Genomic DNA, 19,723 nt, shown 5'->3' with positions numbered 1-19,723 from the left:
GGAGGAAGGGTCTACATAAACACACACACAGAGGTAGGCCTACATAAACACACACACGGAGGAAGGGTCTACATAAACACACACACACACACACAGTGGTAGGCCTACATAAACACACACACACACAGTGGTAGGCCTACATAAACACACACACACAGAGGTAGGCCTACATAAACACACACACAGAGGTAGGCCTACATAAACACACACACACAGTGGTAGGCCTACATAAACACACACACACAGTGGTAGGCCTACATAAACACACACACACACGGAGGAAGGCCTACATAAACACACACACAGTGGTAGGCCTACATAAACACACACACACAGTGGTAGGCCTACATAAACACACACACGGAGGAAGGGTCTACATAAACACACACACAGAGGTAGGCCTACATAAACACACACACGGAGGAAGGGTCTACATAAACACACACACAGAGGTAGGCCTACATAAACACACACACGGAGGAAGGGTCTACATAAACACACACACACACACAGTGGTAGGCCTACATAAACACACACACACACAGTGGTAGGCCTACATAAACACACACACACAGAGGTAGGCCTACATAAACACACACACAGAGGTAGGCCTACATAAACACACACACACAGTGGTAGGCCTACATAAACACACACACACAGTGGTAGGCCTACATAAACACACACACACACGGAGGAAGGCCTACATAAACACACACACAGTGGTAGGCCTACATAAACACACACACACAGTGGTAGGCCTACATAAACACACACACACACACAGTGGTAGGCCTACATAAACACACACACACACACAGTGGTAGTCCTACATAAACACACACACGGAGGAAGGCCTACATAAACACACACAAGGAGGAAGGCCTACATAAACACACACACCGTGGTAGTCCTACATAAACACACACACACACAGTGGTAGGCCTACATAAACACACACACACAGTGGTAGTCCTACATAAACACACACACGGAGGAAGGCCTACATAAACACACACACGGAGGTAGGCATTCATAAACACATAGACACATACAAAAAAGATCAAGTATTATTATTATTATCGGAAACCACTCCAATTTGTAGTGTAGAGAACTTTTAATCACTTTTAATCAACACTTTCAGCTGTTTTGACTTCTTATATTTGAAACGCTGATTAGCGTAAGTTTTAGACCTTCTTGATAATGTTGAATGTAGTCTCCAACATTGACAGAGAGACATAATAATATACAAACAGCATGAACTACATGTTGTACTCTTCAGCTCTTATAGATGGCATTTAACTTCATTTAGTTTCTGATTAAATTGAACATGTGGTAACAGCGGTGTGAATGACTGTGTATATGTACATAGGTCTGTGGATATTGAAACTCTTAGATTTGTACAGAGGAGGGTCGGACAGGGACAGAGTCAGGGACAGAGTCAGGGACAGAGTCGGGGTTAGGGTCAGGCGAGCGAGGACGGTCGAGGACAGAGTCGAGGACAGAGTCGAGGACAGAGTCAGGGACAGAGTCGGGGACAGAGTCGAGGGACAAGGTCAAGGACAGGGTCAGGGACAGAGTCGAGGACAGAGTCGAGGTTCAGGGACAGAACAGGGTCAGGGACAGGTCAGGGACAGGACAGAGTCAGGGACAGGACAGAGTCAGGGACAGGACAGAGTCAGGGACAGAGTCAGGGACAGGGTCAGGGACAGAGTCAGGGACGGGACAGAGTCAAGGACGGGACAGAGTCAGGGACGGGACAGAGTCAGGGACAGAGTCGGGGACAGGACAGAGTCGGGGACAGGACAGAGTCGGGGACAGGACAGAGTCGGGGACAGGACAGAGTCAGGGACAGGGACAGGACAGGGACTGGACAGAGTCAGGGACAGGGCAGAGTCGGGGACAGGACAGAGTCAGGGACAGGACAGAGTCAGGGACAGAGTCAGGGACAGGGACAGAGTCAGGGACAGGGCAGAGTCAGGGACAGGGCAGAGTCAGGGACAGGGCAGAGTCGGGGACAGGGACAGGGACAGGACAGGGACAGGACAGGGACAGGACAGAGTCAGGGACAGGACAGAGTCAGGGACAGAGTCAGGGACAGAGTCAGGGACAGGGACAGGACAGGGACAGGACAGAGTCAGGGACAGGGACAGGACAGGGACAGGACAGAGTCAGGGACAGGACAGAGTCAGGGACAGGGTGTGGGTTTGCCAGTAGTTTGTGGTGCTTCTTTTGACACACTTAAACCTGTCCCAGGCATTTTGGGGGAGATGTGCTTTGTCCTGTGACTTCCTCTCTCCTGGCATGTCACAGATCTAGGATCAGTTGACCCTCCCAGCTACACTGACCTTTGATCAGTGGCATCCTACTCCATGTGGCACTTAGCTCAAACCATGACCTCACTTCCTGCCTTGTGACAACTGCCTTTCAACAAACATAGACTGAGTTAGTAGGATAATCAACTAGTCTCTTTTCCCCCACAGATAAAGCGCTACAGATGCATTATTCATTCCATTATCAGTCAATTGTTATTACGTATTGCTACACACACACACACACACACACACACACACACACACACACACACACACACACATAAACACAAACTTTCCTACTCTTCCAAGGAGAGCATGCAGACGGACACTATCATCTCTGGGTAATCTGAGTAAAAACGGTATTCTCCTAAAGGGAACTACATTATCATAGGAATATTTTGACTTTGACCATCTCAATGTCATTCCCTCAGCTGCATTTCAAGTGTTTTTACTTCCGTTTTTTTGTTTGTTTGTTATTTAAATAGATTTCTGAGTAGTGGCGGACGTAGCTGCTTCACCGTTTGGGTTTTGCAGTTTACATTTGATAAAGGGTGGATGATGTCATGATCCAGTTCAACTATTTTTTATATTCTGTATGTTGCTGTTTTTGCAGTTTAGAACCATTGTCTGGATTTGCTCATTTTTATTGGTTGAACATTTCCATGTTTTTATGTGATTTATTATAACATGTTATAAACTGTAGTGTTGCAGACAAGAAAGGAAATCAACTCATCTTCTCTACATTGTAGATTTGTATTTATTATGATATTGCATTTTTCTCTATGATATTTCTACTCTTGAAATAAATGATCAGTTTATTTTGACTCGTCTGTGTGTGGTTGGTGTTATAATGCATGAACTCTCCACTGTAAACACGCGTGTGGTTGGTGTTATAATGCATGAACTCTTCACACGTGTGAGTCTATATGAGGGCCCAAAAAATAAAGGCTGTCGACAAACATTGATCAAACATGGATGATGTCCACAAACATTGATCCACTATCAGCACAGTAAATTGACAGGATGTTAAATGCGTTGACAGGATGTTAAGTGAGCCTTTGGTGCCCTCTAGTGCAGTACGGGAAATCTTCGCACAAATAAATACACTGAACAAAAATATAAACACAACATGTAAAGTGTTGGTCCCATGTTTCATGAGCTGAAATAAAAAGATCCCAGAAATGTTCCATACACACAAAAAGCTTTTTTCTCTCAAATGTTCTGCACAAATTTGTTTACATCCCTGTTAATGAGCATTTATCCTTTGCTAAAATAATCCATCCACCTGACAGGTGTGGCATACCAAGAAGCTGATTAAACATCATGATCATTACACAGATGCACCTTGTACTGGGGACAATAAAAGGCCACTCTAAAATGTGCAGTTTTGTCACACAACACAATGCCATTGATGTCTCAAGTTTTGAGGGAGCGTGCAGTTGGCAGGCTGACTGCATGAATGTCCACCAGAGCTGTTGCAATAGAATTTAATGATAATTTCTCCAACGTCGTTTTAGAGAATATGGCAGTACGTCCAACCGGCCTCAAACCACAGACCACGTGTTATCAAAAGTTTGGACACACCTACTCATTCAAGGGTTTTTCTTTATTTTTACTATTTTCTACATTGTAGAATAATAGTGAAGACATCAAAACTATGAAATACCACATATGGAATCATGTAGTAACCAAAAAAAGTGTTAAACAAATCAAAATCTATTTTAGATTTTAGATTCTTCAAAGTAGCCACCCTTTGCCTTGATGACAGCTTTGCACACTCTTGGCGTTCTCTCAACCAGCTTCATGAGGTAGTCACCTTGAATGCATTTCAATTAAGAGGTGTGCCTTGTTAAAAGTACATTTGTGGAATTTCTTTCCTTCTTAATGCGTTTGAGCCAATCCGTTGTGTTGTGACAAGGTAGGGGTGGAATACAGAAGATAGCCCTATTTGGTAAAAGACCAAGTCCATATTATGGCAAGACCAGCTCAAATAAGCAAAGAGAAACAACAGTCCATCATTACTTTAAGACATGAAGGTCAGTCAATCTGGAAAATATCAAGAACTTTTGAAAGTTTCTTCAATTGCAGACAAAAAAAACATCAATGATGAAACTGGCTCTCATGAGGACCGCCACAGGAAAGGAAGACCCAGAGTTACCTCTGCTGCAGAGGATAAGTGCATTAGAGTTACCAGCCTCAGATTGCAGCCCAAATAAATGCTTCAGAGAGTTCAAGTAACAGACACATCTCAACATCAACTGTTCAGAGGAGACTGCATCAATCAGGCCTTCATTGTCGAATTGCTGCAAAGAAACCACTACTAAAGGACACCAATAAGAAGAAGAGACTTGCTTGGGCCAGGAAACACGAGCAATGGACATTAGACCGGTGGAAATCTGTCCTTTGGTCTGATGAGTCCAAATTTGAGATTTTTGGTTCCAACCGCCGTGTCTTTGTGAGACGCAGAGTAGGTGAATGGATGATCTCCGCATGTGTGGTTCTCACCATGAAGCATGGAGGAGGAGGTGTGATGGTGTGGGGGTCCTTTGCTGGTGACACTGTGATTTATTTAGAATTCAAGGCACACTTAACCAGCATGGGTACCACAGCATTCTGCAGCGATATGCCATCCCATCTGGTTTGCGCTTAGTGGGTCTATCATTTGTTTTTCAACAGGACAATGATCCAACACACCTCCAGGCTGTGTAAGGGCTATTTGACCAAGAAGGAGGGTGATGGAGTGCTGCGTCAGATGACCTGGCCTCCACAATCACCTGACCTTAACCCATTTGTAATGGTTTGGGATGAGTTGGACTGCAGAGTGAAGGAAAAGCAGCCATGATTTGTTTGATTTTTTAAATTTGTTAAACACTTTTTTGGTTACTACATGATTCCATATGTGTTATTTCATAGTGTTAATGTCTTCACTATTATTATACAATGTAGAAAACAGTACAAATAAAGAAAAACCCTTGAATGAGTAGGTGTGTCCAAACGTTTGACTGGTACTGTATATAAAAAAGAATACTATATATGAATAAAAAAAATGTAAGTTATTCAAGTATAAATTACCAAAGTTATGATAGATTGCTATAGATTTTTTGTCAATTACCAAAATTCATGAAGATTCTGGTAACTTTGGTAAATTACCGGTAGCTTTGTTTAAGCATTAGTTCTTTCTCTGTAATTTGTTGTCGTGCCAGCAGTGAGCCTGTGTTGCTTCTATAAAAGTATCTGTCTGGATTATATCCAGCACCATCTGTGAGTCTTTGGGATGTTAATTAATGATTTTCCAGACGCGCCCTAGAACCTGTCCAAGTCATGCCTGGGCCTGAACCTCTTTCTCTGACAGCCCTCAAGAGGAGGTCCTCTTCAGACTGACTTACAGTCTGTGTGTGGTGTATGCATTTCTGAAGATACGTTTGTTAGATACACTACGATCAGTGGCTCCTAAAGATATAATAACTGTTTATTGTGATTCCAATAGTGATTAGAATATCACTAACATCACTATCATGTTATTACAGCATATATTCTCTCTACACTGTCAGCATCAACCAGTGTACTTTTCTCTGCCGTTAGCTTCCTTAGCTAAGCCAGATTTCAATCAATGACTTACTGTATACCCCTCTCACTTTCAAGTAAGAAGTTTGGTATTTGTACTGTATGTGCAATCTCCCATTATTTACCAGTTAGGGATAAAACATTCAATAAAATATGGCCACTTTGTTTGACACCGTTCATTCTCTTTCAAACAGTCGTCATCCCATAGAATTAGGAATAGTAGGATCTCTATGGGTCATCCCATAGAATTAGGAATAGTAGGATCTCTATGGGTCATCCCATAGAATTAGGAATAGTAGGATCTCTATGGGTCATCCCATAGAATTAGGAATAGTAGGATCTCTATGGGTCATCCCATAGAATTAGGAATAGTAGGATCTCTATGGGTCATCCCATAGAATTAGGAATAGTAGGATCTCTATGGGTCATCCCATAGAATTAGGAATAGTAGGATCTCTATGGGTCATCCCATAGAATTAGGAATAGTAGGATCTCTATGGGTCATCCCATAGAATTAGGAATAGTAGGATCTCTATGGGTCATCCCATAGAATTAGGAATAGTAGGATCTCTATGGGTCATCCCATAGAATTAGGAATAGTAGGATCTCTATGGGTCATCCCATAGAATTAGGAATAGTAGGATCTCTATGGGTCATCCCATAGAATTAGGAATAGTAGGATCTCTATGGGTCATCCGAACCATATCGGGAAATTATATTCAGTTCAAAGGAGCCCGTCATCCATCCAGTGTCTTTGTCCAACGGTGTTCTCTCCATTCCAATGGAATACACACTGTGTTCCATAGCTATTCAGTACATAGATTGATCTTCCTGTCGGTCAGAGCTGCGTCGAGAGTGCTGCCGTCACGCTTCCTGATTTCATTGGTGATGCCCTGCTTCTGTTAGTGAAGTTCCTACGGAAACCCTGTCCAGCCATGAAGTAGAGGATGGGATCCACACAGCTATTGGCGCTGGCCAGGGGGCGTGTCACCTTATAGGCCATGCTGGACACCTTCAGCAGCTCACAGCTCACCTGGGGATGAATACAAACTCTAATGATTTAAACATTAAGGCCGGGATTCAATCTGTATAATTCTGTTGATAATGTCCCTTTTAAAGAGCAACTGCCTTTAAAAAGCAGCAAATCCCTTTGAAAACGACCTATGTGGTATCCCTTTGAAAACGACCTATGTGGTATCCCTTTGAAAACGACCTATGTGGTATCCCTTTGAAAACGACCTATGTGGTATCCCTTTGAAAATGACCTATGTGGTATCCATTTGAAAACGACCTATGTGGTATCCATTTGAAAACGACCTATGTGGTATCCATTTGAAAACGACCTATGTGGTATCCCTTTGAAAACGACCTATGTGGTATCCCTTTGAAAACGACCTATGTGGTATCCCTTTGAAAACGACCTATGTGGTATCCCTTTGAAAACGACCTATGTGGTATCCCTTTGAAAACGACCTATGTGGTATCCCTTTGAAAATGACCTATGTGGTATCCCTTTGAAAACGACATATGTGGCATCCCTTTGAAAACGACCTATGTGGTATCCCTTTGAAAACGACCTATGTGGTATCCCTTTGAAAATGACCTATGTGGTATCCATTTGAAAACGACATATGTGGCATCCCTTTGAAAACGACCTATGTGGCATCCCTTTGAAAGCGACCTATGTGGTATCCCTTTGAAAACGACCTATGTGGTATCCCTTTGAAAACGACCTATGTGGTATCCCTTTGAAAACGACCTATGTGGTATCGATGACAGATTTCTTGAATTATCTTTCCTTCAAGTGCCAATCGGCATGTTCAGTGGCTCTTTAAAGGCAATGTTACCGCACTCGCAGAGATCATATTTAAGTTAAATGCTGCAGATGTCGTATCCGTAGTGGAAATTACATTTAAATGTCAATTACCTTGAATCCCAGCCTATACAAGGATAATGACAATATCAACAACAGCAATCATAATAGCAGTGGTTAAATTGAGCCTGAGCTATCTGGAGCCAGATTCCTGCACCTTGGGTGAAAGGGAGAGCTATCTGGAGCCAGACTCCTACACCTTGGGTGAAAGGGAGAGCTATCTGGAGCCAGACTCCTGCCCCTTGGGTGAAAGGGAGAGCTATAGGGAGCCAGGCTCCTACACCTTGGGTGAAAGGGAGAGCTATCTGGAGCCAGATTCCTGCACCTTGGGTGAAAGGGAGAGCTATAGGGAGCCAGATTCCTGCACCTTGGGTGAAAGGGAGAGCTATAGGGAGCCAGGCTCCTACACCTTGGGTGAAAGGGAGAGCTATAGGGAGCCAGGCTCCTGCACCTTGGGTGAAAGGGAGAGCTACCTGGAGCCAGACTCCTGCACCTTGGGTGAAAGGGAGAGCTATCTGGAGCCAGACTCCTGCACCTTGGGTGAAAGGGAGAGCTATCTGGAGCCAGACTCCTGCACCTTGGGTGAAAGGGAGAGCTACCTGGAGCCAGACTCCTGCACCTTGGGTGAAAGGGAGAGCTATCTGGAGCCAGACTCCTGCACTTTGGGTGAAAGGGAGAGCTACCTGGAGCCAGACTCCTGCACCTTGGGTGAAAGGGAGAGCTATAGGGAGCCAGGCTCCTACACCTTGGGTGAAAGGGAGAGCTATCTGGAGCCAGATTCCTGCACCTTGGGTGAAAGGGAGAGCTATAGGGAGCCAGGCTCCTACACCTTGGGTGAAAGGGAGAGCTATCTGGAGCCAGATTCCTGCACCTTGGGTGAAAGGGAGAGCTATCTGGAGCCAGATTCCTACACCTTGGGTGAAAGGGAGAGCTATCTGGAGCCAGACTCCTGCACCTTGGGTGAAAGGGAGAGCTACCTGGAGCCAGACTCCTGCACCTTGGGTGAAAGGGAGAGCTATCTGGAGCCAGACTCCTGCACATTGGGTGAAAGGGAGAGCCAGGCAGAGCCTTTAAACGCGTAGTATTCCAGTGGTTGTGGTACTGTACCTGGGAGGGGTCTATCTGCTCCAGGTATCTGAGGGAGTAGTACAGACTTCTGGTCAGGTGGAAAGGTAGGAAACACAGCATGAACGCTGCTAACACAATGATTATCATCTTCACAGACTTCTGTTTGGAGCGATGAGCAGCGAGTCCCCCGACTCCCCTCGACTGGCTCCCTCCCGCCCCCCAGGTGGGCTCCAGAAGCTTCCTCACCATCAGTCCATAGCACACCATCACCACCATGAAAGGGAAGGCAAACATCAGCATAGACACCACCGAGCTGTACACCAGGAAGTCATGAAATAACTCTGGACTGGACGTGTCGAAACACACCCTCTCTGTCCCCTCGTCCCTGGTGCGTGAGAAGTAGAGCACGGGAGCCTGGCACATCAACACACACGCCCACACCGCCACAGACACCAGCCGGGCTCTCCGGGAGCTGACCCAGCTCAGTGACCTCATCGGGTAGCACACACCCAGGAAGCGGTGCAGGCTGATGCAGCACAGGAACAGGATGGAACCGTAGAGGTTAGCGTAGAACAGGAAGCGGATGAGTTTGCAGAACGGCTCGCTGAAGGGCCAGTCATTCTCGTCGGCGTAGTAGTAGATTAGGAAGGGTAGGGTGAGGATGTAGAGGGTGTCGCATACTGTCAGGTTGAACATGTACACCGTCGAGGGCTTCCAGCGTTTCGTACGGAACAGGATCACGTACATGGCCGTGAAGTTCAGTGCTAGGCCAATCACGAAGACCAGGGTGTAGCTGACAGGAAGCAGGATGTACTTGAAGTCCTCCTTGAATTGACAGCGCCAGCTGTGCCCGCTGCTCTCATTTGTTGAGTGGTTTGCGAAGGTAGCCATTTTTGTTCATAAACAGATCTGAGGAGGATACAGATGTTTACTAATATGCACCCACACACCCACATACAGAATGAGAGAGAGAAGCCAAAGTGTGATAGTAAATATCAACTGTACTAGCCACTTGTATAACACTCCACAGTAAAGCTAAAGGAGTATCAATGTATCTGTTTACTTCAAATCAAATTGTATTGGTCACATACACATGCTAAGCAGATGTTAATGTGAGTGTAGCGAAATGCTTGTGCTTCTAGTTCCCGACAATGCAGTAATATCTAACAAGTAATCTAACAAATTCACAACAACTACGCATGCATGAACGAAGTGGAAGCTCATTTTGACATAATACCCATAATTCCTTCATTTGGATCTTTCCTAAATCCCCTTACGAGTCCAAATTAAGAGAGGGATGGAGTGGAGGAAGATGGCTGTTTTGTCCTTAGATAGTGATAGATGTTATGGCTGTTCCAACAGGTTTGGATCCCCCAGAGAGCACTTTGAACATTTAAGTTAATGATTCATTGGGAAGTTATTGTCCTATTTTCACAGGTTCCGAGCATGGTGACAGGATATGATAACTAAGGTTGCAAAAGGAAGGTATATTACTGGAAACTTTCAAAGTTTACCAGTAAACTCCCAGAATTTTGATATCTTTCAAGGATTTTTATCACATGTAAAATATATGAAATAAATAAATAAGATGATTTTAAAATAAGAAAGAGAATGACAAAACTGTAAAACATCCTAAATATAAACCATCAACTTAGTGAATACCACTGCTGTTTAACATTAGGGTTTCAGCATGAAATATCCTTTATATTTATTTTGGACAAACTGATTTATTTGACTGTAAGTATGTATTTGTTGTCAAAGTTTTGGCGTCAAACTGGTGGTAGTTGTGAATAAAGTCAATAGTTGATAGAGCTGCAGAGTTAATAAAAAATAATGCCATTGTTGATTAGATGCTTTTGTCATGAATTAGGCTGTTTTCTCTTGAACCATATGGTCTGTCTACTAGAAACTCATGGACAATATGGACACAGATATAATACATTAATACTATATATTAATACATTTTCTTAAGTTATTCAAGTATAAAATACCAAAGTTACGATAGATTACTATAGATTTTCTGTTAATTACCACAATTACTGAAGATTCTGGTAAATATGGTAGTTTTGCAACCCTAATGATAACACAGAGAAATACACAATACATGGCACAGAAACACATCAGCATGACTGTTGTGTTATGTTCCACAGTTTCTGTGTTGTGGGTTTGTGTATATGTATGTGTGTATTTCAGGAAATGGCTTCCTGGATTCCCCCAAGCAGCTGATTGGTCGGCCCCATTGCAGATTGGAGCTTTGATCCCGCCCGCTCGTTAGGGGATACAGCTGTCTGTAATTACCGACTCCTGCAGCAGCTTGAAAAGCCAGAGTTCCTTTGTTAGGAGAGAGAGCTTCTAGGATGTCCTGAGTTGGTTGTCGCTCAGAGACAGTTTTGTGGAAAGTATTTTGTAGCCGCTACTTCTGAGGTATGTGTGTGCCAATAGGACTCAGTGTTTTTGATTATTGAAATGGTTCACTTTACGTTAGTAATTATTCTGTTTTTGTTCCCAGGGAGGAAGGGGAAGGCACCTTGGGAGTGTTTAGGCAAGAGGCCTGCAGGCATATGTAACCCGTAGTATGTACTCTGTCTATGCACACTAGGTAAGACCTGGGCGGACCACCCTCTGTATTTTGGTTAGCGCGCCAGGTGGCGTTAAGAATAAGTAAGTAGTGGGTAGGTAAGGTAGGAGAGCCGACTCTTTAACTTTAACTTTCTTTGCTTTGGTTCCGTCCAGCCCCTTTTCCCCACATTACCGTGTGAAGGAAGAATAAATTCCCTGTAAAAGGTATTATTCTCTCTCTGTCATCCTTACCTCCTCCTACAGTCACATAGCTCTATACCTCCACCTACAGTCACATAGCTCTATACCTCCACCTACAGTCACATAGCTCTATAGCTCCTCCTACAGTCACATAGCTCTATACCTCCTCCTACAGTCACATAGCTCTATACCTCCACCTACAGTCACATAGCTCTATACCTCCACCTACAGTCACATAGCTCTATACCTCCACCTACAGTCACATAGCTCTATACCTCCACCTACAGTCACATAGCTCTATACCTCCACCTACAGTCACATAGCTCTATACCTCCTCCTACAGTCACATAGCTCTATACCTCCACCTACAGTCACATAGCTCTATACCTCCTCCTACAGTCACATAGCTCTATACCTCCTCCTACAGTCACATAGCTCTATACCTCCACCTACAGTCACATAGCTCTATACCTCCACCTACAGTCACATAGCTCTATACCTCCTCCTACAGTCACATAGCTCTATACCTCCACCTACAGTCACATAGCTCTATACCTCCACCTACAGTCACATAGCTCTATACCTCCTCCTACAGTCACATAGCTCTATACCTCCACCTACAGTCACATAGCTCTATACCTCCTCCTACAGTCACATAGCTCTATACCTCCACCTACAGTCACATAGCTCTATACCTCCACCTACAGTCACATAGCTCTATACCTCCACCTACAGTCACATAGCTCTATACCTCCTCCTACAGTCACATAGCTCTATACCTCCACCTACAGTCACATAGCTCTATACCTCCACCTACAGTCACATAGCTCTATACCTCCACCTACAGTCACATAGCTCTATACCTCCACCTACAGTCACATAGCTCTATACCTCCACCTACAGTCACATAGCTCTATACCTCCACCTACAGTCACATAGCTCTATACCTCCTCCTACAGTCACATAGCTCTATACCTCCTCCTACAGTCACATAGCTCTATACCTCCACCTACAGTCACATAGCTCTATACCTCCACCTACAGTCACATAGCTCTATACCTCCACCTACAGTCACATAGCTCTATACCTCCACCTACAGTCACATAGCTCTATACCTCCACCTACAGTCACATAGCTCTATACCTCCACCTACAGTCACATAGCTCTATACCTCCACCTACAGTCACATAGCTCTATACCTCCACCTACAGTCACATAGCTCTATACCTCCACCTACAGTCACATAGCTCTATACCTCCACCTACAGTCACATAGCTCTATACCTCCACCTACAGTCACAAGCTCTATACCTCCACCTACAGTCACACAGCTCTATACCTCCACCTACAGTCACACAGCTCTATACCTCCACCTACAGTCGCACAGCTCTATACCTCCACCTACAGTCGCACAGCTCTATACCTCCACCACGTCGCACAGCTCTATACCTCCACCTACAGTCGCACAGCTCTATACCTCCACCTACAGTCGCACAGCTCTATACCTCCACCTACAGTCGCACAGCTCTATACCTCCACCTACAGTCGCACAGCTCTATACCTCCACCTACAGTCGCACAGCTCTATACCTCCACCTACAGTCGCACAGCTCTATACCTCCACCTACAGTCGCACAGCTCTATACCTCCACCTACAGTCGCACAGCTCTATACCTCCACCTACAGTCGCACAGCTCTATACCTCCACCTACAGTCGCACAGCTCTATACCGCCACCTACAGTCGCACAGCTCTATACCGCCACCTACAGTCGCACAGCTCTATACCGCCACCTACAGTCGCACAGCTCTATACCGCCACCTACAGTCGCACAGCTCTATACCGCCACCTACAGTCGCACAGCTCTATACCGCCACCTACAGTCGCACAGCTCTATACCGCCACCTACAGTCGCACAGCTCTATACCGCCACCTACAGTCGCACAGCTCTATACCGCCACCTACAGTCGCACAGCTCTATACCGCCACCTACAGTCGCACAGCTCTATACCGCCACCTACAGTCGCACAGCTCTATACCGCCACCTACAGTCGCACAGCTCTATACCGCCACCTACAGTCGCACAGCTCTATACCGCCACCTACAGTCGCACAGCTCTATACCGCCACCTACAGTCGCACAGCTCTATACCGCCACCTACAGTCGCACAGCTCTATACCGCCACCTACAGTCGCACAGCTCTATACCGCCACCTACAGTCGCACAGCTCTATACCGCCACCTACAGTCGCACAGCTCTATACCGCCACCTACAGTCGCACAGCTCTATACCGCCACCTACAGTCGCACAGCTCTATACCGCCACCTACAGTCGCACAGCTCTATACCGCCACCTACAGTCGCACAGCTCTATACCGCCACCTACAGTCGCACAGCTCTATACCGCCACCTACAGTCGCACAGCTCTATACCGCCACCTACAGTCGCACAGCTCTATACCGCCACCTACAGTCGCACAGCTCTATACCGCCACCTACAGTCGCACAGCTCTATACCGCCACCTACAGTCGCACAGCTCTATACCGCCACCTACAGTCGCACAGCTCTATACCGCCACCTACAGTCGCACAGCTCTATACCGCCACCTACAGTCGCACAGCTCTATACCGCCACCTACAGTCGCACAGCTCTATACCGCCACCTACAGTCGCACAGCTCTATACCGCCACCTACAGTCGCACAGCTCTATACCGCCACCTACAGTCGCACAGCTCTATACCGCCACCTACAGTCGCACAGCTCTATACCGCCACCTACAGTCGCACAGCTCTATACCGCCACCTACAGTCGCACAGCTCTATACCGCCACCTACAGTCGCACAGCTCTACACCGCCACCTACAGTCGCACAGCTCTATACCGCCACCTACAGTCGCACAGCTCTATACCGCCACCTACAGTCGCACAGCTCTATACCGCCACCTACAGTCGCACAGCTCTACACCGCCACCTACAGTCGCACAGCTCTACACCGCCACCTACAGTCGCACAGCTCTACACCGCCACCTACAGTCGCACAGCTCTACACCGCCACCTACAGTCGCATAGCTCTTTACCTACACAGAAAGTTCATCGTAGCAGGGTGTTGCGTTCCCTCCAAGAGGCGTGCGTAACAGTTATATAACACAGACACACACACACATAGATCGGGGGTGTTAATACAGGACTAGTAATACAGGACTAGTAAAGGTCTGTTAATACAGGACTAGTAAAGGTCCGTTAATACAGGACTGGTAAAGGTCCGTTAATACAGGACTGGTAAAGGTCCGTTAATACAGGACTGGTAAAGGTCCGTGAATACAGGACTGGTAAAGGTCCGTGAATACAGGACTGGTAAAGGTCCGTGAATACAGGACTGGTAAAGGTCCGTGAATACAGGACTGGTAAAGGTCCGTGAATACAGGACTGGTAAAGGTCCGTGAATACAGGACTGGTAAAGGTCCGTGAATACAGGACTGGTAAAGGTCCGTGAATACAGGACTGGTAAAGGTCCGTGAATACAGGACTGGTAAAGGCCCAGTGTTACAGACTTCTATATAGGTCTGTTAACACAGGACTGGTAAAGGTCTGTTAACACAGGACTAGTAAAGGCCCAGTGTTACAGACGTCTATATAGGTCTGTTAACACAGGACTAGTAAAGGTCTGTTAACACAGGACTAGTAAAGGCCCAGTGTTACAGATGTCTATATAGGTCTGTTAACACAGGACTAGTAAAGGCCTGTTAATACAGGTGTGTTATAGATAGCACCCTTTCTTCTAAGAGTGTACATTACACCATAAGTTTTAACAGATAAGCAAGTTGGAGTCTGCTGTTGGACCAGGTCTGTCTTGGAAAAGAGATGTTATCTCAATGAAAACCTGCATAAAATGTATTTTTTTTTAAAGTTAGCTTTCACCCTCTCTCTCTCTCTCTCTCTCTCTCTCTCTCTCTCTCTCTCTCTCACTCTCTACAGAAGAGAGAGGAATGCATTTTTTAAAGGCTTCTACAGCAGAAGGAACACGTCAGAGCTTCTCCTGTCCTACACATTATACCAGTACTAGTTACTCACAGTGAGAAACGATGTCTTGAAGGAACACACTCCGGTTATGTTCCGCAACTATGTCCAACTTCTGTACTAGACTCTAAAAATGGATTACTGATGCCCTACTCCAGCTAGCAGAGCTTGTACCTGCCCTGTCACTATCTGCTGGTTAGGCCTATTTACTGTAATTCTCTGAATGCTTCTTCCTCTCAGCACAGAATGCTTTACACAATATGTCTCCATGCTCGTGTGTGAGCGTGTGTGACAGTCAAGTTATTTGGCTTGGTGCTGAACTTGAGTAGGCGTGAACATGTTTGGCAAGCTGCAGCCTGTACACACACAGACAGGGAGGAACTCGTGATCAAGATGTACCTACTGTATGCAACAGTTTAGCTATGGCCCACTCGGTCTTTAGCTATGGCCCGCTCGTCTTTAGCTATGGCCCGCTCGGTCTTTAGCTATGGCCCGCTCGGTCTTTAGCTATGGCCCGCTCGGTCTTTAGCTATGGCCCGCTCGGTCTTCTGGAAAGTACAAGTTGCCCCTTCGGATTCAATAACTCATTATGCACTTTGTTTGGTTAATGATCCATGTGAACGTATCAATTATGGTAATTATATTGTTTTATATGCTACGCTTTGTTAACTATCATTTGTTAGTAATCCCTAATATTCACAATATTATATTAACTACCCACACCCTGAATCTGCTAGATGTGTACGGTACCTGTACATCTATAACTCATACAAGTTGTTTTTGTCTAAAGTCAATTCAAAATAAACCTCTCTCACAGATCTCAAATGTCTGTCTGTCTGTCTGTCTGTCTGTCTGTCTGTCTGTCTGTCTGTCTGTCTGTCCACAGCTCAACAGGCAGACAGCTCCACAGGCAGACAGCTCCACAGGCAGACAGCTCCACAGGCAGACAGCTCCACAGGCAGACAGCTCCACAGACAGACAGCAGCAGCTCCACAGACAGACAGCAGCAGCTCCACAGACAGACAGACAGCTCCACAGACAGACAGACAGCTCCACAGACAGACAGCTCCACAGACAGACAGCTCCACAGACAGCTCAACAGACAGACAGCTCAGACAGCTCAACAGACAGACAGCTCAACAGACAGACAGCTCAACAGACAGACAGCTCAGACAGTTCAACAGACAGACAGTTCAGACAGTTCAACAGACAGACAGTTCAGACAGTTCAACAGACAGACAGTTCGACAGACAGCTCAACAGACAGAGAAATATGAATAATAAAGGAATGAGTGGAATTTCACTGGGGTAAAATCTGTAGCAGTGGATCTTGAATGACGGTGTGTGTGTGTGTGTGTGTGTGTGTGTGTGAGGGGAGGGATGCCTTCTCACTATGTCAGCGATAACCTACCTGAAGCTTTTTTTTAGTTATTGTGACACATCAAGTAAATAAAACCAAAGTTTATAACCAGGACCGAGTTTCAAGCCAGACCCATCAGAAATCAATCACAACCTACAGTAGACTGCGACCCACAAGGAATCAACTCAAACCAGGAGGGAGTCCCAACCCACCATTTGGAAAACACTGCTCCATATCACAACTATTCTCCACATCTGACACAGGGACAGGGACAGGAACAAGGACAGGGGCAGGGACAGGGGCAGGGGAAGGGGTAGGGACAGGGGTAGGGACAGGGACAGGGGCAGGGACAGGAACAGGGGCAGGGACAGGAACAGGGACAGGAACAGGGGAAGGGGTATGGACAGGGGAAGGGACAGGGACAGGAACAGGGGCAGAGACAGGGACAGGAACAGGGGAAGGGGTATGGACAGGGGTAGGGACAGGGACAGGGACAGGCGGGGCAGGGGCAGGGGAAGGGGTAGGGACAGGGGTAGGGACAGGGACAGGGGCAGGGACAGGAACAGGGGCAGGGACAGGGCGGGGGAGGGGTATGGACAGGGGTAGGGACAGGGACAGGGACAGGGGCAGGGACAGGGGAAGGGACAGGAACAGGGGCAGGGACAGGGGCAGGGGAAGGGGTAGGGACAGGGACAGGAACAGGGACAGGAACAGGGGCAGGAACAGGGACAGGACAGATCACAAATCTCTTCAGGCTTTTATGTGGAAGTAAACTGACAAATGTACAATGACCCAAATGTTGCACCGTTCAACCTTTTTCACCCCCCCTTCCCCCTTCCCCAATCCATCACAACCCCCCAATACACACAAACATTACTGTAACCTACACTATAACCCCCCAATACACACAAACATTACTGTAACCTACACTACAACCCCCCAATACACACAAACATTACTGTAACCTACACTACAACCCCCCAATACACACAAACATTACTGTAACCTACACTACAACCCCCCAATACACACAAACATTACTGTAACCTACACTACAACCCCCCCAATACACACAAACATTACTGTAACCTACACTACAACCCCCCAATACACACAAACATTACTGTAACCTACACTACAACCCCCCAATACACACAAACATTACTGTAACCTAGACTACAACCCCCCAATACACACAAACATTACTGTAACCTACACTACAACCCCCCCAATACACACAAACATTACTGTAACCTACACTACAACCCCCCAATACACACAAACATTACTGTAACCTACACTACAACCCCCCAATACACACAAACATTACTGTAACCTACACTACAACCCCCCAATACACACAAACATTACTGTAACCTACACTACAACCCCCCAATACACACAAACATTACTGTAACCTGTAACAAAAAAAAACGATTAGTTACGAGAACCAAGCTATCATAAGTGCTTTTTATAGGCATATTATGCATTTTGTATAAACAAATAGAATATTCTATAATTGTGATACAACATCAACGCTGGACTCACCTGACTGACCGGCGAAACGCAGACCCTCCTGGGTAAATCATATAACCAAACCACACATAAAACCTGAATGAACAGATGATTAAGGAGATCTTAAAGAGGTACAGTTGTACAGATGGCAGCCATTTCCCCCCCCCCCTCTCTGTGGAATAGAGGTTTGTGTGGGTGGTGAGAGAGGTGAGAAAGTGGGATTAATGTCTTACCTGCTCCAAAAACACAGTGTATTAATGATTGCCTTGAAGTTAACCATAACCCCAGGCCTGCTCTCTGCTCTGGGGCTAGCTCTGTCAACACACTGGTCCACCTGGATGGTTAACCAGCTGTCACGGCTAGAGGTGTGAGTGAGAGCCTCTCACCTGTTCAAGTTCAACTTTCAACTTTATTTGTCCCAGAAGGCAATTGGTTTTGCAGTAAGGAGCACATGAGACATCTGAACACCTTTACAAACGCACATGCGGACGGGTCTTTCAATACACTAGGGTACCAGTGAGGATATCCTACACTGGACAACTTTATATAGCTGTTGAGAAGTCATTGATAGTAACCTGACAATGTTTTTCATGTCATTACATTATGAAATGTATAAGGGGATCATAGCTATATTCAATGAAATTCACGAGTCAAATCAAATTGTATTAGTCACATGCTACGAATACAACAGGTGTAGACCTTACAGTGAAATGCTTACTTACAAGCCCCTAACCAACAATGCAGTTTAAAAATATGAATAAGAATAAGAAATAAAAGTAACAAATAATTAAAGAGCAGCAGTAAAATAACAATAGCGAGACTATATACAGGGGGTACCAGTACAGAGTCAATTTGAGGGGGCACCGGTTAGTTGAGGTAATTGAGGTAATATGTACATGTAGGTAGAGTTATTAAAATGACTATGCATAGATAATAACAAAGAGTATCAGCGATGTAAAAGAGTGGGGGGGGGGTGCAAATAGTCTGGGTAGCCATTTGATTAGATGTTCAGGAGTCTTATGGCTTAAGGGTAGAAGCTGTTTAGAAGCTTCTTGGACCTAGACTTGGCGCTCGGGTACCAATTGCGGTGCGGTAGCAGAGAGAACAGTCTATGACTAGGGTTGCTGGAGTCTTTGACAATTTTTAGGATCTTCCTCTGACACCGCCTAGTATATAGGTCCTGGATGTCAGGAAGCTTGTCCCCAGTGATGTACTGGGCCGTATGCACTACCCTCTGTAGTGCCTTGTGGTCGGAGA

The 19,723-nt window shown here is 45.7% G+C and overlaps 2 protein-coding genes across 6 annotated transcripts in view; one reads left to right on the top strand and one right to left on the bottom strand.

The window, feature by feature from the left end:
- LOC106581397 (tumor necrosis factor receptor superfamily member 19L) overlaps positions 1-3,139 on the top strand; it is a 64,222-nt gene extending 61,083 nt beyond the window's left edge. For 3 of the 4 annotated variants that reach the window (XR_014381931.1, XR_014381932.1, XM_045704022.2), the window contains one exon: positions 1-3,139. This exon is cut by the window's left edge. The gene's annotated coding sequence lies outside the window, so the exon portion shown is untranslated. The other variant, XR_014381933.1, reaches the window with a different exon arrangement.
- On the bottom strand, positions 3,045-18,654 carry LOC106581399 (P2Y purinoceptor 2). 2 transcript variants are annotated; one of them, XM_014163441.3, is made up of 3 exons: positions 18,500-18,654; positions 8,860-9,729; positions 3,045-6,912 (listed from the first exon to the last, which is right to left on the bottom strand). In XM_014163441.3, exons 2-3 carry the CDS (start codon positions 9,709-9,711, stop codon positions 6,718-6,720), a joined length of 1,047 nt encoding a protein of 348 aa, XP_014018916.1. In that variant the 5' UTR covers positions 9,712-9,729; positions 18,500-18,654; the 3' UTR covers positions 3,045-6,717. The 2 variants fall into 2 exon arrangements, with proteins under 2 accessions (XP_014018916.1, XP_014018915.1); XM_014163440.3 differs by lacking the exon at positions 18,500-18,654 and adding an exon at positions 15,647-15,844.
- Between the last annotated feature and the right edge of the window lie 1,069 nt (positions 18,655-19,723).

The sequence above is a fragment of the Salmo salar genome, chromosome 20 (genome assembly GCF_965601325.2).
Source record: "Salmo salar chromosome 20, fSalSal1, whole genome shotgun sequence".
NCBI lineage: Eukaryota > Metazoa > Chordata > Actinopteri > Salmoniformes > Salmonidae > Salmo > Salmo salar.
The sequence above is the reverse complement of the archived record's forward strand: the minus strand, read 5'-3'. Positions and strand labels throughout refer to the sequence as shown.

What these genes read in the sequence shown, in the direction of transcription:
- LOC106581399 (XM_014163441.3), bottom strand. Translation starts at nt 9,711, where the DNA reads ATGGCTACCTTCGCAAACCACTCAACAAATGAGAGCAGCGGGCACAGC. An exon ending in AGCAGATAGACCCCTCCCAG is followed by an intron (nt 6,913 to 8,859) that starts GTACAGTACCAC and finishes ATTCATCCCCAG; the next exon opens with GTGAGCTGTGAGCTGCTGAA.